General features: G+C 33.3%; 1 protein-coding gene across 1 annotated transcript; it reads right to left on the bottom strand.

The window, feature by feature from the left end:
- Window positions 1–15723: 15723 nt before the first annotated feature.
- LOC107129441 (large ribosomal subunit protein eL8) lies at window positions 15724–16348 on the bottom strand. Its single transcript, XM_015448888.3, has one exon. It carries the CDS (start codon window positions 16346–16348, stop codon window positions 15803–15805), a length of 546 nt encoding a protein of 181 aa, XP_015304374.3. The 3' UTR covers window positions 15724–15802.
- Between the last annotated feature and the right edge of the window lie 8538 nt (window positions 16349–24886).

Below are 24886 nucleotides of genomic sequence, written 5' to 3'. Positions count from 1 at the left end.
GGTGTGTCCCCCTGATACTATTTTTAATATCCAGGAGGGGAGAGGATGATGTTACTCACAATATGGCAGGAGGTGAACACCCCCTTGATATTGTTCCTAATAATTATGAGGGGAGAGGATGATATTCCCTCCAAAACTGCAGGGGGTGTACACCCTCCGTATGATACTGTTCCAAACATCCAGGGGAAAGAAGATTATACTACTCCCAATATCGCAGGGGGTGTACACCCCCACTGTGATATTGCTTATACCGTCCAGAAGGAAAGAGGGTGATATTATGTTTAATATTGCAGAGGGTGTACATCCACTCTGTGATATTGTTTCTAATATTCAGGTGGGGAAAGGGTGATATTACACAGAATATCACAAAGGGTGTACATCCCCCTTTAATATTGTTTTTAATATCCAGAGCGAAGAGCATGATATTCCTTTCAATGTCTCAGGAAGTTTACACCCACCTCAAAATATTGTTCCTAATATCCAGGGGGGAGAGGATGATATTACTCCCAATAACACAGGGGTTGTACACTTTCCCTGTGATATTGTTCCTAATACCCAGGTGGGGAGAAATACTACTATTTCCTATATCGCAGGGCGTGTACACATCTCATGTGATACCGTTCCTCATATCGAAGGGAAGAGACAAGGATATTACTCACAATATCGCAGGGTGTGTACACCCTACCCATGATATTATTCTTAATGTCCAGGAGAAAAGAGAATCATATTACTTCCAATATCTCAGGGGATGTACACCCCTCCTCTGATAATATTTCTAATATCCAAAAGAAAGTGGATGATATTACTCTCAATATCGCAGGGAGTGTATACTCTCTTTGTAATATTGTTCCTCATATCAAGAAAGGGAGGCGACAATATTACTCCCAATATCTCAGGGCACGTACACTCCCTGTTATATTGCTCCTAATATCTAGCGAATGAGAGGATTATATTACACCCAGTATCGCAGGGGTTGTATACCCCTTTGAGATATTTTTCCTAGTATCCTGACGGTGAGAAGATGATATTACTCCCAATATTGCGATGAGTGGACACATCCCCAATGATATTGTTACTAATATCCAGGGAACAGAAGATGATATTACTCCCTCTATTGCAGGGGTGTGCACCCCCCTTTTGATATTGTTAACAGTATCCAGGAGGAAAGATGATAATATTAATGTCAATATTGTAGGTGGTGTACACCCGATCTGTGATATTGTTTCTAATATCCAGTGGAAAAGAGGATGATACTAATACCAATATCGAAGGCAGTTTAAACCCCGCTGTAATATTGTTGTGAATATCCACGGGGGAGAAGACGATATTACTTCCAATATCGCAGGAGTTTTACATCCCCCCGTGATATTGTTCCTAATATTCAGGAGGGGAGAGTATGATATTACTCCCAGTATCACAGGGGCTGGAAACCCCTCTGTGATATTGTTCCTAATATCCAGGAGAGAAGAGTATGATATAACTCCCAATATTCGGAGTGTTTACACTCCACCATGATATTGTTTTTAATTTCTAAAAGAAAAGAGAATGATATTACTCCAAATATTCTAAAGGGTGTACAGCCCCCCGTGATATTATTTCTAATATTCAGGTGGGGAGAGGATATTACTTCCAATGTCACAGGTGGGGAGAACACGATCTCTGTGATATTGTTCTCAATATCCATGACGAGAAAGGATAATATTACTCCCAATATGACAGGAAGTGTACACCCTCTTGTGATATTGTTCCCAATATCCAGGTTCAGAGAGGATGATATTGCTTTCAATATCACAGGGGGTGAACACCTTGCCTGTGATATCGTTTTTCATATCCACTGGCAAGGAGGATAATATTACTTGCAATATTACAAGGGGTGTACAGCCCTCCTGTGATATTGTTCTTAATATCCAGAAAGGAAAAAAATGGTATTACTCTCAATAGCGCAGGGGATGTACACACCCCATCTCCCCGTGATATTGTTCCTTATATGCAGAAGAGGAGAGGATAATATTACTGCCAATATCACAGGTGGTGTACACAACCCCATGCAAGTCAGATTAGTGGTGAGGATCCAGCATTCCTTGAGCAATTAATTTAAAATCTGAATAATCCTTTTGTGGAAAAGAGAATAAAGCAGAGGACAAAGAAAGCAAATGAAAGAAATACAGCAATCCAGCACAAACATCTGAAATTTCTGATTCCCATATTTTTACTATTGTGTTCTGAAATATTCTCATATAGAGCTAATCCCCATCTTTTTGTAATTTCTAAGAAACTTTATATCTCCTAAATAATGTCCACATTTTGTCTAGCAAAAACAAATTCCCAAGAGGCTAGAGGCTTCAGAGGATTGTTAAAACTCATTCAATATAGTTAGTTATAAAGCATCTTTAAAGCTGGATTAATGAAATTATTTAATAGAGAATACATTATACTTAGTGGAATTCCAAACACAAATACCTTTTTTAAACCATACTATGGCTAAGTCAAAATTTTTCAAACAGGAAATTATTAGTATTTCCCAAGTATTCATTGTAAAAATAATACAATGGTAAAAATTAATTTTATAAGGATAACAGCACACAAAATAAAAGTGAAGTAAAATGCAGTGAAGAAAAGTGAAAATAAAAGTTGTACATTCATGTATTCATGATTCTATTTTGTAAAGTTAATTCTTCTGTTAAATTTGTAGTATGACTCAATCTTGTTTTGGTTTACATTTTTAGAACGTATATTAAAATATGTTATTAAAAACACAAAAAAACCTTATAACTCATCAAAAATAGTGTTATAAAATATTCTAAAATTACATGCATGGGTAGAAAGCTAATTCAGACTTTGAAGAGTTGTTTTAATGTTATTTAAAAAGTCAGACCTTTAATGGAGCTGAAACCCAAGAGCAGATACTAATAATTTGTCATTCTTATTTAAATGGTGAGATAATGGATACAAAGATTTATGTTTTTTCTCTCATAACAAGAATCAGCTAACCAATACTATAAGTAAGGATGTTAACACTCATTTAATTAGAAAAACAAGTAATCATTTCTTCAGGTATCTTAATCCACAGAGCTTAAGAATTATTGAAATTAAAACTACTTATGTTCAAACTTAAAGCTAGATGATAATGTTTAACATTATATCAAATTTGCTGATGTTCTATGTCTATGTATTTTCTTTCAACCAAAAATGTCACAATACAACATAGAACCTGGAAAGCACAGAATTAAATAAAACAATGTTTTCCGAGAAAAAAATAATTTTGGCATTCTAAAAGTGAAAAAACACATTTTCAGAACTCCTAAAGAAACTTATCCATGAGGTAAATGAACAACAAATCTAAGCTAATAAATGCACAAGAGATACCCACCTTCAAAAATATTGTATTTCTAATCTGGCCAGGACAACGAACTTTACTGGTGTGAAAGTAACCTTTCTTCCCTGATATAAGCAGTGATGATATGTAATCAGCCTATTTGTACTGACTATAAGCAATGATGATATTGAGACCTGACCCCTTCCAGCATTCTTAAGCCCTATTGCTTCCTCTAACTTAGTTATCCTCACTGTCCCTAGAGTATTTCTAGATAATAGTCTTTCTATACAGACACTGGAAAGTTGCCTCTTAATTATAGGTATGAATGTCACAAGATGCCTATATATCAGGTTAACTCTATCTAATGTAAATAATGAAACTCTGATGTCATATATATGTATATTACATATGTAATATATTCTGACATATATATTTTTATTTTAGTAATTTAGAAAATAATCTGGACATTTAATACATTTTCCCTAAACTTTACTAAAGAGCTATCTTTAAAATAACTTTTAAAAATTAAACTAAGAAAGAATACAATGAAATAATATAAAAATGAAATTCACATCTAACAATCAATGTATAGAAAATATCATATATATATACAGATGCTTGCTTTTTTCTAGGTGTTTTTAAAATGTTTATAGGAAGCATTGTCATATATCAGAAGTTTTACTTCATTAAATAAAATTAAACATATATTTTCTAGGTTGTACTGATATGTCAGTGTAAATTATGGACATTTTGTTCTGAGTATAGTTTAAGGTATATTTTACACAGCAGAAGTGCACGGTCTGCCAAATAGAGAAAGGTACTGTACTGTACCTTTAGATAACATGGGTAAATTGATGCATTATAGAAATTCTGCACATCATTTATACATGTCCAAATGTAATAGCATAAACTGCATCACCATAAATCATTTTTCTTTCATTATTTAAAGTATAGTAAGGTCACCTCCAAGTTAAGACAATATTAGCCATTTTATTTATTGCAGGATAAAAAATGAAACCAGTAATCTCTTACAGGACTGTAAGTACATTTTTTCTTTGAATTGGTTTCTTCCCTCTGTCTTTCGTGATATTTTGATTCTAGTCTTACCAGGGAAACAAAACCCATGATAATGTGGAACATAAATTTATGGAACGAAATGGAGTCCATTACATGAAACACTGAATGCAAAGCTGCTAGATAAGAAATGGCAGGTTACTATAAATTAAGCAATACCCGTTCAGAAGAGTATGACAGTATAATTTTAAGACTCTCAGTAGCTAATTTATCAACAACTAAGAATATATCCTGTTTACAAAGATTGAAAATTCAACAAAGAGTGAAAAAAAAAAACCATAAAATCCTTATTTCCATTTTTTACAATGCGTAAGAATATATTCTAACCAGGTTACTGTTGAGTCCATACTGCCTGCTGATAGTTTGATTACACAAAAGCCAGAAAATATGGAATCTTTTAAATTATTTAACATGACTTTAATCTATTTGTAGGTCATTTTGAAGAGCTTGGGCTGCTGTGAGAACTCAATGGAAAGTTTATATGAGCTAGCGTGGATAATAGGAGTCTATTTCTCACACAAAGAAGGATAAGTGATGTAGATAGATGATAGGTAGACACAGAGATAGATAACCAATTCACACTTTTAAAATATCAAACATGACATTTGTACCCTGAAAAATATGTGCACTGAGAATAAGAAACAGTGACAATTCACATTTAAGGATCTCACATTCAGTCAGTGGAAATTAAATTCCTCATCTCTTAATGTTGATGTTGATATTGGTGAAGAATTTCCATCTGAGAGATATGTTTGCTTCTCCAAACAATTCACCCCTAAAAAAATTTTTTTTAGAATTGGGTAAGGAGCTGAATACAGACAGGTGCAAATCCTATTTTAATTTTTCATATTAAAACTCATTTCTACCACTCCCTTCTACTGGAAGTGTTATTAATTCCTAAGTAATTAAAGCTCTGGTTTTCCTTTATTTGAAGGCTGTGGTTGAGAGTATTGCACAGGTACCCTAATCCTATTTTACTCAGTTTTGGCATTTGACCTCCAATTAATGAGTATCAGCTCACAGGAGCAAAAATATTTTAGGAACTTTAAGAAAGTCATTAATCATAATTTTATACCATAAAATTAAAATATGATATTACTAAACACTAGTAGCCATAATCATTTCATATTATTGTCAGGTACTACATTGTTTGTAAACTCACCAATGGATCTCTGGTTAGGTGACAGATAACTTAAACTAAATTTTATATTCATTAGAACTGTTTCTTACTATGTATTTCTACTAAATTAGAAAGTATCGGCAGCTATAAGTCATTAAATTTCACTCGTTAGAGTTTTATCAGAGAACTTGGATATTTGCCAAAAATGAACTCAGATAAATTAAATAGAATTCTCACTGAAATATCCATTGTTTGGATAAGTAATGAACGTGTCAGACCAAAATCTAGAAAATTAAATGCTTTAACTTAGTAGAAAATGCACAGGTCTCCATCATAAATTGTTAAATAATCATAAATGTTATGAGTTATTTTAATTGATATCCATCCTCTCCCCTCATCCCCACCAACAAGCAGACCCTGATAGAAGAATGAAACACACGTTGTTAACGTGTGAGATGGGGAGACACTGGAAGAGCAGAGGGAAAATGATAAACTGAAGTGAAGGAAAGTGAACTCTCCCAATAGGGAAGCATTATTAAGCCAGTGAGTAACTGACTTTATTGCAGGGAGTATCTGAAGCTTAAACTTGTCAAGGAAATCTTGGAAACAGTATAAAATATGTTTCAAAATCATCCTGAGGCAAGGTAACTGGAGTATTTATAGTTTTATACCTGTCATTCAATCATTGTTTAGGGGCTGCCTCCAAATGGACATTAAATTCAAGCCAATCCCAACCAGCTGTGCTTGTAGGCAAAGCATATTCTGGCAACCCAAGGATGGCACTATGACCTTAATGTTGATACTGACCACCGGAAATCAGGCTGATAAACACATATGAGTTATATTATGAATATATATAAAATAACATATATTATTAATAATACCTATCACTCATATATGACAATATAATATACTTTATGTTTATATGTACATAATAAATACTTAATTTATAATAATTATTATATAGAATAATAATTATATACATAATGTAATTATATATGAATACAATAATAATTAAATGTGCTATATAAAAATATATAACATATACATAATTATATAAAATATACAACGTATTATTATATATTTATTATGTACATTTAAATATATGATATAATGTATATATTATATAATGTAAATATATACATTAGGTCTATATATTTATCTAATATGATATAAAACAATGTAAAATATATATTATGTGTATTTATAATGTAAATGCAATATGTAATGTAAATATAGATATATTTTAATATATCTATACAAATATATTATATTTTCTTTATCCAATCATGTATTAATGGGCACTTAGAATGATTCCATATCTTTGCTATTGTAAATAGTGCTGCAATAAACATATATGTACAGTTATCTTTGTGATATACTGATTTGTTTTCCTTTGGATGGATACCCAATAGTGGAATAGCTGGATTGAATGGTAGTTTTATATTTAGTTCTCTGATGAATGACTCTCTACACTGTTTTTCATAGAGGTTGTACTAATTTAAATTTACACCAACAGTGGATAAGCATTTCGTTTTCTCTGCATCCACCAAAAGATATTGGTGAGGACCAATATCATTTTTTAATTTACTTTTTAATAATAATCATTCAGACTGCTATAAGATGATATCTCATTGTAGTTTTTATTTGCATTTTTCTGATGATTATTGATGTTGAGCATTTTTTCATATGCTTTTTGGCCATTTGTATATCTTCTTTTGAAAAATGTCTTCATATATTTGCCCATTGTTTAATAGAGCTACTTGTTATTTCTTCATTAAGTTGTTTGAGTTTGTTGTAGATTCTGCATGTTAGTTCCTCCCGAATTAGTCAATGTGATCCATCAAATATACAGAATTAAAAACAAAAACCATATGATCATCTCATTAAATGCAGAAAAAGAATTTGATGAAAAATCAATCATGGTTTAATAAAAACACTAAACAAACTTGGCATCAAAGGAACTCATCTTAAAATAATAAATGTCATATATGACAAACTCACAGCCAACATCATACTGAAAGGGAAAAAGTTGAAAACATTCCACCTAACAAATGTAACAAGACATGGATGCCTACCTTCACCACTCCTATTCAACATACTACTTGGAAGTGCTCGTGAGAGCAATCAGGCAAAAGAAATAAATGAAATGCACCCACACTGGAAAAGAAGAAGTCAAAATATCTCTGCTGACAATATGATCTTCTGCCTAGAAAACACTAAAGACTCTGCAAGACTCCTAGGTTTGCAAATAATTTCAGTAAAGTCTCAGGATACAAAATCAACATAGAAAAATCAGTAGCATTCTATACAGCAATAATGATCAAGCTGAGAATTAAATCAAGAAGTCAATTTCATTTACAATAGCTGCAAGAAAAAATACCTAGAAATATATTTAACCAAGGAGGTAAAAGATGTCTACAGGAAAACTACAAAACACAGATGAAAGAAATTGCAGACAACACCAATAAATGAAAAACTATCCCATACTCACGTGTTGGAAGAATCAATATCATTAAAATGATCACACTGCCAAAGCAATTTACAGATTCAATAAAATTTCTATCAAAATCCCAAAGTCATTTTTCACAAAATTAGAAAAAACAATTATAAAATTCATATGGAACCCAGAAAAAGCACAAACAGCCAAGCAATTCTCAGCAAAAAGAACAAATCTGTAGGCATACCTCACCTAATTTCAAATTCTACTACAAGTCTATATTAACCAAAACAACATAGCACTGGTATAAAAATGAACACATAGACCAATGGAACAGTATAGAGAACCCAGAAATAAAGACATACACCTACATCCAACAGATCTTTGACAAAGCTGGCATTTATATGCACTGGAGAAAGGACATTCTTTTCAATAAATGGTACAGGGAGAATTGGTTTGCCATATGCAGAAAAATGAAACTGGACCTCTATCTCTCACCATATGCAAAAATAAACTCAAGATGGATCAAAGACTTAAAGGCAAGACCTGAAACTATAAACATACTAGAAGAAAACCTAGGGAAAATTTTTCTAGATTTGGCCTAGGCAAATAATTTATGACTAAGACCTCAAAAGCAAATGCAGCAAAACCAAAAATAGACAAATGGAACTTTATTAAACTAAAAAGGTTCTGGACAGCAAAATAAAAAAAAAAAAAAACCTAACAGAGTGAACAAACAGGCTGTAGAATGGGAGAAAATATTTCTAAACTATGCATCTGACAAGGGGCTTTTAAAATTATTTATTTAGAGACAAGGTCTCATTATGTTTGGTCTTGAATTTCTGGGCTCAAGCAATCCTCCGACCTCAGCCTCCCAAGTAGCCAAAACTACAGGCATGCACCACCGCTCTAGCATCTTATTATTTTTTATTAACTTTCTATTTTAATTATTTAATTTGGAGACACCAATATCTCTCTGCGATTTAGAGACATATTACGCAAAGCAATATTAACTTATGAAAAAAGTATACGGAAACTACATGAGAATACACTAACCGAGCAATACGTTCTATTAACTGAACATTTTCTGAGTAAATTAATATTATTTTTAACGTAACATATTTTAGGGGAACAGGGTGAAAAGTATATGAGAGCTCTTTACTATTTTTGCAACGTTCCCGGAAGTCTAAAATTAAATAGCTTAAATTTTAAAAAAAGATAAAAAATAACATGGTTTTGACAAGTGGGAATAAATAAAAGTATGGAAGATATCATGGGAAAATTATATATTTGATAATAATAATTATATGTTTTATACTTGTTACATAGATATCATTGATTAATTCTGTTTCCACCTCAAAACTTACAGCTGATAGACTTTCAGCAAACACCAGTGTTTTGTGGGCTTTAATGTGAAAAACACTACCCTAGGTATATACTGTATAAGGCAGACAGGCAGGCTATTTTGTATCTTCACGATGAAATTGCAGCAGAATAAATTGGATACTCGGTGTTCGCTACTTTCCCAGAACTAAAGAAAACACAATCTTGGTGAACGAAACATGGGAAGTGGACTGTTTCCAACAGCTTTTATTAATTACTTTCTTCCCTGATGACTGAAAAGCTGATGTGATAATTAAATAACAAAAGTGTCCTACTTCAGGCAGAGGGAATACGATCCTTAGTACTACTCGTGGGCCAGAAGGAATAAATCCATTGTTCAGAAGAAATTACAAAATCTTATTCCTATAGACCCTCTTAGCATGAAAGGGCCTCCTTCAGCAGGAGCTCTTCAGTGTCCTCCTTCAGTCTGACTCCCTGCTGACCACAGGATGCCAAGCCCAACTTCCGCTTAGCCACCTGGCTCCCCCCGAGTACTCAAGGGAATGAACCAACATGTTCCGAGGGCACTCACCAAACACAAACTCTATAAAAGTCTGAATCAAAAATCTTATTTTTATTTTACATCCCTGTATATATGAGAATGGTTAAAGCTTTTAATAATATAATACCAAAAAGAAAAGAAGAAACTAAAATAGCAATACTGTTGACTTAAAAACAAAAAAACAAAAAACAAAAACACGAAAATCCTTCATGACATTAAATCATTTTCTAAAGTATTTTATCTTGTGATTCAACATATGAGGATGAAGTCATGTCACATAGATATATATAAGAATGAAATTTTGTTGGATGTCTGGTAATTTATTTATTGCTTGATAGCTTAAGGACACTTACCTTAAATATTTGTATACAATTTAAAATATAATAAAATTAACATTAAAATCAAACAAAAATAAAAATAAATAAGCAAATCCTCATTTGCTTAATATAGACTTATGTCAATGTATTTATAAACTGAATTATATGATAAAGCTCTTGCAAGCTCTGACTAGTGTTCATTTGTTCTGTCACACACAGTTTCCAAAGAAGGCATAGTGTTTGTAGTAGTAGGATATATAAGTCGATAAATAGCTTTTGAAGGTGATGGAATGTCAAAACAAAGCAGAGGTATTTGATAACCACCAAAGCATTTGTTTGTAGTATATGTCAGTATGATGGATATTATTCTCAATAGTCTAAATTTTTACCCAATAAAGAAATAAAAAATTTAATGTAGCAAATTTCAAACTCTGACTAACGTTTTGAATTAGTTTGATATTTTGTCATTGAATAAAATAAGTAAAGTGTATTACAGCAAAACTCAATATAAAGGTATTTCCTATTACAGGACTGTAAATTAGGGAATTGATTGTTTATGTAAACTTAATCATATACACTTTTTTATTTTAATAAAAGTACTTATACTCTATTTGCTGTTACATAAAAACATCACTTTTCCTTTTGACTTCTATTGCCACATTTTGAAATATCAGCTGTGAACATTTGGACAATGCCTGCCTTAAATACAGGTTAATATTATTTCTTGTTATAAATCAGGAAAAGCATAGAAATACCATTAAACAGTACATACTGGGACACTAAAATGAGTTGTTTCTTAGAGTACTGAGGGAGCCAAGTAGAAAATACAAAATAATAATTTTCAAAAGTTCATTAAATTTTCATCGTTTTAATTTTACTTTACATTTTGTGATGACATTTCTAAAATCATATATTTATACAAATAATTCATCTATAAATAGCTTTATTTGCATATTTTCTATGCTTTACTTCAGTAGTAACATGTATATATTTATACATGTAATGTATTTACACACATAAATTCACAGGTAAAGTGGTATATTAGTGGGGTATTTTTCACAGCAAAAGTGAAGCATGATCAAAACTTATTATTCCAGGAACTTTATATGTATTTTAAATAATATGCAGGCAATACTTACAGCAGCCTTAAAAATAAGTTGAAAATAAAAAATAATAATACATATTTCTCTGTTCACAGTGAATCTTAGAGAAAGAAAACAAAGAATATTTTAATGCAATGTATCAAGTGTAAAGTAGAAAATGTAAATAAATACAATTGTGTTGAATGCAAACTTTTTTTCTCTTGTGTAGGTATGTAGCACAATATGTGATGGTATGAAACACATACAAACAGAAATGAAAGATTTAAAAGTAATAGCAACAGAATTCAACAACAAAATTAGAATATCTTATAGTAATACTATTGGTAAATAATTCACACTGTATTTAAGAGTGTGGCAATAATTAATTTATAAAACAACTATATTTGTTTTTCCATGTTATAGGTGAGAAAACTAAGTTACGGTAATGTTGAATTCCTTTCTCAGAATAAAGGGATTTGAATTTTTAGGCTTTCAATATTTTCATCTCAAAATACTACGTTATATTTACTTGGGGTGTGTGTGTGTGTGTGTGTGTGTGTGTGTGTTTGTGTGTGTGTGTGTGTGTTTAAATTCTTTGGTTTTAGAAACTTGCGTTAACTTAATTCAAGAGTGAAAATTGAAACATCTGAACTTGGATGTTGTTAACTCATTTAACCGATTATTCATTCTTCTACTAGCATACTGTCTTTCTTGCAGTTGGAAGGGAACATTTATTAATTAATTATTTGATTATTCTTATGTCTCAAAGTTAAAAGTCCTAGTAATCTAACCTCACAAATGTACAGAGAACACTCACACACTTCAATTTAAAGATAATTTAAATAATAATATTAAAGTACATAGGAAAGCCATCAATATTAGAAGTCACAATATGTTGATATTTGATTTAAAAAGACAATATTGTTGTAGTATATGAACCACTGCTATTTGCGATGCATATTCTCCATCTCCACCTTTGTGCTTCATGATTTTCAAAAACGAATATATGGCAAACTGTTTTCTTCTTTTTTTCTTTTTCTTTTCTTTTCTTGCATTTATTTATTTATTTATTTATTTATTTATTTATTTATTTGCATTATAAAGACACCACTCTCACTGTCTGGAGTGACAGACGAGGAGGATGCAAACAGCTCTAGCTATTTTGTTTTGACATTTGTCTACTGGTGGGTGGTGTGTTTCTCAGCCTTTACTTTTTTGTACAAACCCTCTGGACCGGAATGTTCGTTCACACTGGATTACAATACGATGGGTCATGTAAGAAACAGCTATCTAAAGCATTTATAGCCATAAATATTAAAAGGGTAGCTTCAGCAATTAGATTCCCACAGAAAATCAGTGTTTGTTTCAACTTTTTTTTAAAGAACTAATCTTCATTTTTTTAAAAGAATTAATCTTCCATTTTAGAGACAGCAATATATATAAATCTTCCATTTAGAGACAGCAATAAAACAGTTTTTCAAAAATATTTAATTTTCTCGATTTTGGTCTGACGTGCTCATTACTTATCCAAACAATGGATATTTCAGTGAGAATTCTATTTAATTTATCTGAGTTCATTTTTGGCTTAATACAAGGTCTAGGAATCTTGCTCCTAGATATTTACCCAAGTGAAGTGAAAACTTATGTGAACACAAAAACTTACACATGAATGTTTATAGCAGTTTGACTCATAATTGCCAATAGTTGGAAGCAACTAAGACATTATGTATGGTACTGTAATGCATATACAGAATATTATGCATGTGTTTACACTCAGAACTGTACAAATCAAAAACTGAACTCTCATTTCAACTATGGGATTTAAAAACAATGTATCAATATTGTTTCATCAAGCGTAATAAATGTACCACACTAATTCGAGATGTTAGCAAGAATTGTGAGGAGGTGAATAGTGGATATGGGAGAACTCTGTAATTTCTGCACATTTTTTTCTGTAAATCAAAATCTGTTCTAAAAAATTAAAGCCTATTAAAAACCAAGCTATAATGAACATATAAATTTATTTTTTAAGCGGAAGAATTATATTGTGACATGAGCAGAAATCATTTATAACAGATGTGAAATCAGCACATTTGAGTATAGATTCTAATAGACGAGGCAATAAAGGGGTGGATAATAGTGAAAATCATTTTGATTGCTTCAAAATTTTCAGTAAAGAAAGAATAAACACCTTAATCTCAGAATAAGGATATTTAAGTGTCAGAACTTCAAGATTAAAAAAACTGTTTTAAATAAAATTTTGTTTAAAGCTAAAGGAAAAATGAAAAGATGGGTTATAATTGATACTATCAAGTAGTATTATGTAAGAATGTTTTGAACTATTTTATAACATTGCCCTTCTTATTCTCATCTATGAGTGAAATATAAAATTGTTGTTTGGCTAGGTACAGTGCTCACATCTGTAATCCTAGCACTCTGGAAGACTGAGGCAGAAGAATCACTTGAGCCCAGGAGTTTGAGACCAGCTTGGGCAACATGACGAAAACCCAACTCTACAAAAATTGCAAAAGCTAGCCAGGTGTAGTGTAGTGTGCTTGTAGTCCCAGCCACTAGGGAGGCTGAGGTGAGAGGATCACTTGAGCCGGGGATAGGGGTCGAGGCTGCAGTGAGCTCTGATCACATCACTGCACTCTAGCCTGGGTGATGAAGTGAGATCCTGTCTCAAAAATAACAAAACAAAATAAATGTTTCCCATAAATCACTCTGATTTTGTGGGGAAAATGCAAAAAGTCAAATAATTGTGCCACTTGCTAATTATGTTCAAGTCCATTTATTTATACAAGTATCTGTATTCTTATCTGAAAAACGAGAATGTTATTATCTAGTCTGTGTACATTACAGAAGTGCATTGGGCTTCAACTAAGACCAGGACTTTATAAGAACTTTGTAATATTTAAACCATTTTGTAAATATAAGAAAGAATCATATTATAATTGAGGATTTACTAGATAACAGAAATTGTGTAGGCCCCTATTGTTACTATTGCCAGGCACGCACTGTGTTAGACAAAACATATTTTATTTCGGTATCATAGAAACAAATTATTTGAAATTAGATTGATCTGAGTTCAGTTCTAGCTATGACCAACTGAGTCATCTTTAGCATTTATACCTGAAAGCTATGCTTTTTTTTTTCTCTATAGAATGAAGGTAATAATATTACCTGTCTTATAACTTTGTAAGTAAAACTGATTATTGCTCTAATGTATATGTCAGGTATATGTCTTACAACTTTTAAATTTGAAAATTTAAGCCCTTCAATGAGATTTAAATAGATTCAAAATTGATTAAAATATGTAATTGGGATATATGTTATGATGAAACAGCCCTGGTTGAAGATGCTGCTTCTGAGGTCTGTGAGGTCTATGAGGTCCCTCCCAGCCACAGCAGCCATTAACAAGGCTCTGCAGAACCCCTAGAGCCTTGGGATTAGAACAGACAGCCAGCCACTATATTATATTAGAAGGTTATATAATGCCATGCAATTAATAAGCCAAAGACTACTACACCGAATAAGGTTCTCCCAATATCCATAATTTTTGAAATTACTGCCATAATCTAAAACAAAACCAAAAACACCTTCCGAAGGCGGCATTAGAAAGCTTCATCAGCCATGTTCAATTTAGATGAAAACATGATACCATCCCTGGTTATCCCTAAGTTTCTGCCATGCAGTGAAAAGAGACAGAATGGAGAACATAGCACCATGCATTTTTGCTCTAAAAATGTTTATTTTGTTTCTCAAAATAAATTTGAATTTGGAGGTCAAAACACATGACAGATGAATAAAGAGAGAGGTAGGGAGACACTACATGACATTTATCACAGGTTAGTCACCATTATAAATAATGTTCCAATAAACTAATTTTACCAAAATAGATTTAGTGGAAAGGTAAATAGAATAAGTGGAAAACAAACTGCTGACAACTAAGGTGTAGACATATTCTGAGAAAATCAGGACAGTGACCACAGACTTTTCTTGCTAATAGTTTGACTATAACAGGAAAGAGTAGGAAATTGAAGGAAAAATATTTAAGGGTTTTTTTTTTTCTCTCTCTCTTTGTCTTAATGGAAATACATTGGAGCCTGTGTATTTCAATGCAAAGAAACAAACATGAGTTACAAAGTAGTTTCCAAGAAGAGATTAAAAGAGTCTGGGATAAAATAAAACCAGGGAAATGAATTAGACTTCAGAGAGGCAACTTTTGTCCATCTCAAGGAACATAGAAAATATCCATGAGTTCAAGGGTAGATGAATTCGTAAATGAGAGGTATATGAAATTTAGGAAGTTGGTGTCTATTTTCATTTTATATACTGTGGATAATGTGGATAAAATGATATACAAAAGACTTGAGAGCATAGTGAAAGTCTGTAGTCACCACCAAAGGGCCTAATGAAGACTGATTCGTGACCTGTAATCGAATTGCCAAGTGGTGTTGAACTAACAGCAGATATTGGAAATCATGAATTTCTTTTCTTTTTTTTTTTTTTGAAGGAAAATTTGTATTTTAATTATTTTTATGTACAGAAAACTCAACAGTGTACATTTAACCCAGCTTAGTGGCAAGTTCTTTAGCCTTTGCCTTTTCGAGCTTGGCGATACGAGCCACAGACTTGGGACCCAGGACATTGCCGCCCCAGTGACGGCGGATCTCATCGTATCTGTCGTTGTAATTGGTCCTGATAGCTTCCACCAGCTTAGCCAAAGCGCCTTTGTCTTCCAAGTTCACCTGTGTGAAGGTGACAGTGGTGCAGGTCTTCCTGTGGACTAGACGGCCCAGTCTGGCCTTCCCCTTGATAATGCAGTAAGGGACCCCCATTTTACGACACAGGGCAGGCAAGAAGACAACCAGCTCGATGGGATCCACGTCATGTGCAATCACCACCAGCTGAGCCTTCTTGTTCTCCACCAAGGTGATGATGGTGTTAACTCCTGCTCGAAGGACAGGTGGTCTCTTAGTGGGGACATCCCCTTTGCCAGCAGCTTTCTTCTCGGCCCGGGCCAACAGCCTCTGCTTCTTCTCTTGCTTTGTCTCTGGTCTGTACTTGTGGGCCAGCTTAAGCAGCTGAGTAGCTGCTAACGACTCTAGCATTTTCGTTGTGTAGTTTATTCTTCGGCATCTCTTAGAAGTGTAGGTATGGGAACAGAACAAGTAATTATATTAATGGGATTGATTTATTAGTAGCAATTTCCTATGTGGGTCCAGGAAAAGGCAAAATGAGCATGATAGTTGAACATGCAGAAAGAGAATATGAAATCATTGGAGAATTTGGTGAATAAAGAAAGGAAAAGTGAGGAAAGGACTAATTTGGAGAACAGACAACATAATAATAAAATGATGATATGAATAGTGTGATTAATGTGAATAAGTAAGAATCATTTGATAATTACTGTGTGCTAGGAAATGTTTTTATTGTTCTTGTTGAATCTTTATAGCAAAAAGATAAAGTTGATACCATTATCTAACATTTTACAGAGTTAACTGAAGCACACAGATTAAGTAAACAGCCCATGAGCACTCAGAGAGCAAGTGATTAAAACAAGCTAAAGAAAATGAAAGTCAAAATGTCTTTGAAAATACAGTGAACTGAAAGTCAATGAATAAAATAATCAAAAGATACGATGTTAAGTGTCAGGTAGAATATTAAAGTCTAAGATTTCAGGAGTAGAGAATTTCAGTTGATAAGATACATACATACCCAAGGAATTGTGTTGGTAAAATAGAAAGCATTAATCATTCAGATACATAACAATTGTTTTGAACCCTAAAATTAAAAAATAATTTATGGTAACTGCTGATAAGAGGATTTAAAAAAATCTATCTCCTCTTTCTTATTCTCTCAGCTCAAGCCAGATATCTGAGGGGTTTTTCCTCAATTTGTTTTTTTTGTTGTTGTTGTTTTGTTTTGTTTTTTGGTTTTTGTTTTTCTAATAGCTCTCTTTATAACAAATTTATCGGGTAAACATCATCTGCATTTGTCCTCATCATAAGGACTGTGTGGGGGGCATGCTTATTTAAGTCTAATAAAATATAAAGATAACATTGGAAGTATCAAGAAATTATCAGTTATAGGTGGAAGCAAGTTCATTTTAGCATTATGTTTCTTGGACTAATAGTTGGCATTCACATGTAAAAAGAGGAACCACTTATTAAAGTCTTCAGAGCCCAAGGAAATGGTCAGTAGGTGGATGGTAATCAAGAAGTGTGGTGATTGGTAAATAAGAAAGCAACGGATGGAAGCAGAATAGCTTGAAATCAACAGTGGGAGTAAGTCTGAAAACCATCTATTTGTATCCAAGCTTTTATTATATGGTGCCAATACACTACACAGCCCAAGGGAAGCAGTGCCCACACAGAAGAGCCCAAATTTGGTTAAGGCAAGGGAGTAGTGAAACTATTCTACTAAAAAAAACAAAAAAATAAGAGAACATTATTTAATGATTGAATGTGGTAGTTTCATAGTACCCAGGGAAAGTGGGGATGCACTTAAAAATGTGAGATAAAAGTTGACTAGAGAAAGAAAGAATCTCACCCAAATACAGATCTGATCATCTGTATATTTATGCAATTCTTCTCTAGGAATGTTTTCCTGTTCAGTAGAAATGAGGAAGCAGGTAAGTAGGAAAAAGAACTACATTTTTTGAAGATGACCTAGTATGACAGAAATAAAAAATATAAAATTAATCAGTCCAGTTTTTTTTGCTCTTAAAAAATTGTGCAATGTTCTTTTTTCAGTGTAATCAATGAAGGCTCTGAGTATTGTATTATGTCTCATTGTTCAAAGAATTCTCATACCTGTAGGAATGTTGAAAATCAAGTCAGGAAACCAGGTCCTGGGAAATACTAACCATTACCCTAGAGCAGTAAGTGGAGATTTGAAACATACCCAACACTGGTACAAAAGACCCTAAGTTGTGCACTACATTTTTCATGCACTCTTAAAAATGCACTGTAGTCTGTGATTAAACATGACAGTAATGATCAAATCTGTACTTTACATTTGTGAAGATAGATTTACAGTAATTTACCAAGACTCAATCATGGATGCAAATTTGCAGTCTGTGATATGCATAAATGACATAGTGAGCCATTTATTAAACAAAAATCAACAATAGCTTCACTACTATCATGTGCTTAACACTTGTATTATCTAGACACAGATTTCCTTTTATTAAATAGGTAACATTTATTATTTTATTGATATTTTCAAGGGTCATAAATAAAAATGAGATTTAATTACATGAGTAATACATCCTTGGACATCTAGCTTTTCTCCTGGTTATAAAAGATTGGTGTAATACTGGGCACAAGGTCACCCCTGAGTTGTAATACTAGTTCTTTGACTTGTCAACTATGTGATTATAGGCTCCTGCACTCACCTAAGCTATGAGGCAATATTAGTACCTATTCTATAATAGGTATCATAATAAAATTATAAATATAAATGGTAAAGCACCATATCTGGTACATGTGGAGGCTCACAATTAAAGCTATTTGATATCATTATTAATTTTATTATCCTAATTTATTCTGAGTGTGGTGAGAGAAACCCCAGCAAAATATAAGCCATGTCACAAGCCCCCTTACAAACTCTACTTGACTTCGTGTATTGTTAGATGGACATGGATGCCCAAGGAAGACACTCAATGGTTGAAAAATTCACCAGACCTCAGAAAGAGCAATAAGATCTGTACTTCAGAATACGGTGAAAGGGAACTTTGGGAGCTGTTTAAATATTATATCACGGAGTATCACAGTATATTTTTTCTGTATTAAAAATGGTGTATAGGTCTTTTTGATTATGTGATTTAAAAAATGGAAAGGTCTTTAAAAAAGCAGAAGATATGAAAATTGGGTTGGCACAATGGTTTATGACTGTAATCCCAGCACTCTGGGAGGCCAAGGCAGGTGGATCACATGAAGTCAGGAGTTTGAGACCAGCCTGGCCAACATGATAAAATCTGGCCTCTAGTAAAAATACAAAAATTAGCTGGGCATGGTGGTGGGTACCTGTAATCCCAGTTATATGGGAGGCTGAGGCAGAAGAATCACTCGAACCCAGGAGGCGGAGGTTGCAATGAGCCAACATTGTGCCACTGCACTCCAGCCTGGGTGACAAGAGTGAAACTCTGTCTCAAAAGAAAAAGAAAAAGAAAATTGATCTTCTGTTTGTTCTTATAGTACGCTACAGTACAATAATGAATGGTTAGGGTAAACTTCAGTAAACGCAAAATTAGACCGAGAGAAAAGATTTTTTTCATGGTAGGTAATGGACTCATCATTGTGAGAGGTTGTAAAGTCAAATAATATGATGCGGATTTAAAAGCAACTGATTAATTAATTATTCAACACAAGCCATGTAATTGCAACCTGAAGTAATTTCATAAAGGGTAAAATTTTTAAAACTGGATATTAATGGTACTATAAAATGCTATATTCAAAATTTTAGATGAAACCATTAGTGTTGTATAATGATGACAGGAATGTAAAGATATTTACATAGACTCTTATAATGAATCTAGTTCTCCTTATTTGATTATTAGAGAATATTAGAAATATTTCCTCTACAAAATAGATATTTACCCTTTCTTTTATTATTCTCTTCCAGATTACCCTCTCATTAATATCATTAGTGGATTATAAGACAGAATGACTGTTAAAACTATTGCCAAACACATGTGTAATTAAACAGCAATAAGGGATTCATAGGAGAGATTTGCAAAAGAAGCTGAAGAGATATTTAGGATACAGGCTGTCTAGATCCAGAACATTGGTGTTAGGCAAGTCTCTCTCATTGAGTTCTTCACAATATATATATTTTTAAATGTATTACCATAGTCTAAATACGTTTTGAGTTGTTGGTGATATGGCAAAGAACAAAACAAAGTTGTTGATCTCTATAAAGTTTCCTTTCTAGTGTGAAAGATAGAAAATAAATCAACACATAATAATTTCAAAGGTACATTTTAGCATCTGATAATTCCCAGTCTGATAGAGAGAGGTGCTGCCAGATAGTCATGTTAATATAACTTTCATTTGAGAATAGAGCATTTTTCAAATATGATGAGTAAGCAAGTAGTAAATATCCTATTCCTATATTACACCCATTATACGATAGCTACCTTAGAGTTCATGATCATTTGCTGTTTTATGATTAGACATTCAATTTGTACAGCAACCCAAAGCAAACTACGCATTTTTACCAAAAAGAAAATCATTATTTAGTGAAAGAGAACTTGATCATGTGTCCCAAAACCTAGGAGTTCCTTTTGTGTTTCTCCCATCAAAGTGTGTCGCAAGATTTTAATGCATCCTGACCTGAAATGCATACTTACAGCAAAAATTGAACATATTTAACTAAAAGAATCAAAAGACATGGATGCTTGTAATGCAGTCTGAACAACTGTTGACCTTTGGCTTGCCAAGGGCCCAGCTTGAAACTGGCAGAGTTTAAGGTTAGTTTGAAAAGTCCCAGAAATATCCCAAAAAAGTACCAGAAAAGTCCCAAACATCTCATATTTTGCATTCAAACATCCAAGGAAAATCTACAAAAAAGGCACACCTATCTCAGAGAGGTAGTGGATATAAAGTATATTGATGTGTCCTCCATATGATTTTTATCAAGGCGTTTAAAGCACCTAAGATGTGCTATGCAGAGCCTGTCAGTATATCTTTAAATTTCTCCAGATTTGAATCTCGTGTTATACCTCTCAATGCATCTATTAGTCATGATGTCTTTTATCAGGGTAAAATAATTAGCTTATATGCAGACTAAAATTGAACCATAAAATCAGATAATTTAGTTAAACTGATCTAGAACAGCAGTTGAAATTGAAATTACCAATTAAACAATACGAAGCCTATACCAGGACTAAGATAAGCTTCGCCTAGAACTTTTACCTCCATTATCAGATCTAAGCAGGAGGATTAAAACTTTTGTTTCAAGTCACTTCTGCCTCTATCAATAAATAGTTAGGGGGGGTGTTAGAAATCATTCCTTCTATCTACTACAACAACTCCCAGCACAACAATCAGCCTTGAATCTAATGAGGCTAATTAGGCCCATGACCCCACTTATGTTAGTTATCACTGGAAGGCCCAGAATCCCAAGTCATCCGTCATCTTCTGCAAACTAATGTTTATATGGCTATTTACATTCTTATTTAATAACCCTCCCTCAATTCCTAAAATCCTTCAACCACTCTTCAACTTCTGAAACATGTCAAGTAGAATCCTATTTAATACCATTATTTTCCTTCCCCAACTCCTAAAACTCTGCAAAGTATTCATACATCATCATCATCAAACTCTTCCCTAAATATTTTCTATACCTTCTTGTTCTAAAGAAAATTTAATTTTTCCCTCAGGATTCTGATTTCTCTGCAGGGACCCACAAATCTCAGACCTCCCCCGTCTATAGGTATGGTATGTGTCCTCCTTAATTCTTGCTGATACTGTCATACAACTCTCCTTTTATCCCTAAAGCTCCCAGTTTTGAATCTCATGACATCAAGTTAGATCATTAAACACCTTTTATTATTGGTCATATATATATACACACATATGATGGCAATTTTATTTTTATATATCCTTAGTACGTTAGTTCTTATTTCTCAATGATTTTATCACCTGCTCACATACTATATTCTATATGATTCCTCTTAAATTTTTTTGTTATTTCAAAATATATAGTCTTTCCAAAGGCGCTGACTTCTCATGCCTTTGCACTTCTTTCCCCTACTGAACTCATTTTTCTCTCTGTCTCAGTTGCTCATAGAAATATCTTATACCGTGATGTTATCAAGAACTGAAAACTGAAAACACTTCATAGTCTAATTTCCAAGTCTTCCAAATTCTGAGCACCAAAGAACAGTGCACTTCTTCTATAACTCAAAAAAATCCTTTGACATTAGATGACTCCAATCCATGGATCTTTTTCTATTTGATGCCCTTTCCCCCATTTTTAACAAATTAAAATTTTATGGTCTTATCAGCTGAACTTTGTCAACTCCTAAATTTATATGTTGAAGTCCAAATCCCCAGTACTTCAGAATTTGATTGTATTTGGAGAAAGGACTTTCAAAGAAGTAATCAAGAAATTGTTAAGCAATAGGAACTCAAACATTTGAAAAATTCACAGCCTACCCATATTTCAAAAAATGATAAAGTTTGTTCTGGAGAGAACACCAAGGGTATAAGTGTACAATCAATCACTCAGTAGATTACAGATGTGACTCATGGATCTGTTCAGCCACTTCAGCAGAACCCAGGAAAAGAGTTGGGTTATACAAGCATAAATACTTGCCAGGACAAAAAGATACCAAAAGGGACAAAATGTAGCAAGAGTATCAGACTTCTGGGATCCTACAGGATGAGAAAATAGAGCTATCTGGCTGTGAACATGCCTTATCCTTTAAGAAATGAGAAGGATTAACCCCAGAGGTAATTCTACCCTTGACTTGGAGAGCAGTGGCTCAAGGGAGTGAGGCTGACCCCTTCTTAGTTTCCGTGACTCAGGCTACTCTTGTCCTGGGCTGCAGGCATGGGGTTGCCACCCTGGCAGGCTTAAAGGACAGAGTGTTGGGCTAAAGAGGATTATTCTCAAAGCTTAAAATCCAATGGAATTTGCCCTGCTAGGATTTGAACTTGCTTAGGACATAGGACTTATTTCTTCTTTCCAATCTTTCGCTTTTGAAATGAGAATGTCACTTCTATGTCTGTCCCACCATTGTAGTTTGAAAGCAGAAAACTTGTTCAGTTTCACAGATCCATACCTGGAGAAGAATTTTGCCTCAGGATGAATCATAACTTGAGTCTTATCCACCCTTGATTTAAATTAGATTTTTGGAACTTAAAATGAGTGCTGGAATTGCTTAAGATTTTTGAACTACTGGGATAGGAGTGAATGCATTTTGTATGTGAGACTTTTGGGGGCTCAAAATGGCGAGTGTTATGGGCTAAATTGTGCCTCCCTTCCAATTCATATGCTGAAGCCCTCACCCCCAGAACTTCAGAATGTGACTGCATTTGGAGATAAGGCTTTTAAAAAGGCAGTCTGATTAAATTAATTCTGTTTGACTTGTGTCCACGTAAAAGGAAATTTGGACACACAAGGGACACCAGGGATGCATGTGCACAAGGAAAAGCTATGTTAGAACACAACAGAGGGTGGCTACCTGCAAGTCACGAAGAGAGGCCTCAGGAGATGCCAAACACGTGACACCTTGGTCTTGGATTTACAGCCTCCAGAAATATGAGAAAAGAAAATATTCTGTGGTTTAAACCACTCAGTCTCTGTCATTTTGTTATGGCAGTCTTATCAAAAATAATTGATGAATGTCAATTTCTTAAAATTTCTTTCTTTCATGCACTTTCTCCTCTCTTGCCTCCTCATATTGTATCATATTGGCTTTGCAGAACCACAACTCTGTAAAATTCAATGCCTGTCTATTCTACACATGTACCACACATCTGGGTATATCTGGAGGAAAAAACATCATACAAAACCATATTGACTGGTCTTGGTTTGAAACAAAAACCACAGAAAACAACCGAGCCCTTAATTGCATTGCAATTATACCATAATTCCCCAATGCATTGACTTTTCCACTTGGTTAAGAGATTATTTTACATATTCTTTTCTTATCTCAAAGTTCTGACACTTAAATATCCTTATTCTGAGATTCAGATGTTTTTTCTTTGTTTACTGAAAATTTTGAAGCAATCAAAACAATTTCCACCATTATCCATCCCTTTATCTCCTCATCTATCAGAATCTATACTCAAATGTGCTGATCTGCCATCTATTATAAATGATTTCTGCTCATGTGACAGTATAATTCTTCCGCTTTAAAAATAAAATTATATGTTCATTATAGCTTTGTTTTTAATAGGCTGTAATTTTTTAGAACAGATTTTGATTTACAGAAAAAAAATGGTCAGACATTACAGAGTTCTCATATACCCACTATTCACCTCCTCACAATTCTTGCTAACATCTCGAATTAGTGTGGTACATTTATTTATTACACTTGATGAAACAATATTGACACATTGTTTTTAAAGCCTATAGTTTAAATTAGAGTTCACTTTTTGAGTTGTACAGTTCTGATGTAAACACATGCATAATATTCTGTATGTGCATGACGGTATCATACATAATGTCTTAGTTGCTTCCAACTATTGGCAATTATGAGTCAAACTGCTATAAACATTCATGTGTAAGTTTTTGTGTTCACATAAGTTTTCACTTCACTTGGGTAAATATCTAGGAGCAAGATTCCTAGATCTCATATCAAACCTATGCTAAGCTTTGTAGAAACCACCAGGCTGTCATTCAAAGTGGCTGTTCCCGCCAGCAAATAATTAATGTTCCTGATGCTTTATATACTAACCTGCATTTGATGTTGTTAACGTTTTGGATTTTAGTATTTCTAATAGTTGTGTCATGGTATCTTGTTTTAATTTTCAATTCTGGAATGATATATGTTGAACATCTTTTTATATGCTTAATTGCCATGTATATATCTTCTTTGGTGAGATGTCTGTTCACATCTTAATCTTTGTACTTTTAAATTAACTCTTACTTGCTTTTGTCTACTCATAAAACATTATCCCTGTAACTCATAA

Source organism: Macaca fascicularis, chromosome 4 (assembly GCF_037993035.2).
Source record: "Macaca fascicularis isolate 582-1 chromosome 4, T2T-MFA8v1.1".
NCBI classification, from domain to species: Eukaryota; Metazoa; Chordata; class Mammalia; order Primates; family Cercopithecidae; genus Macaca; species Macaca fascicularis.
Note: the sequence above shows the minus strand (reverse complement) of the source record. Positions and strands in the feature narration are given on the sequence as shown.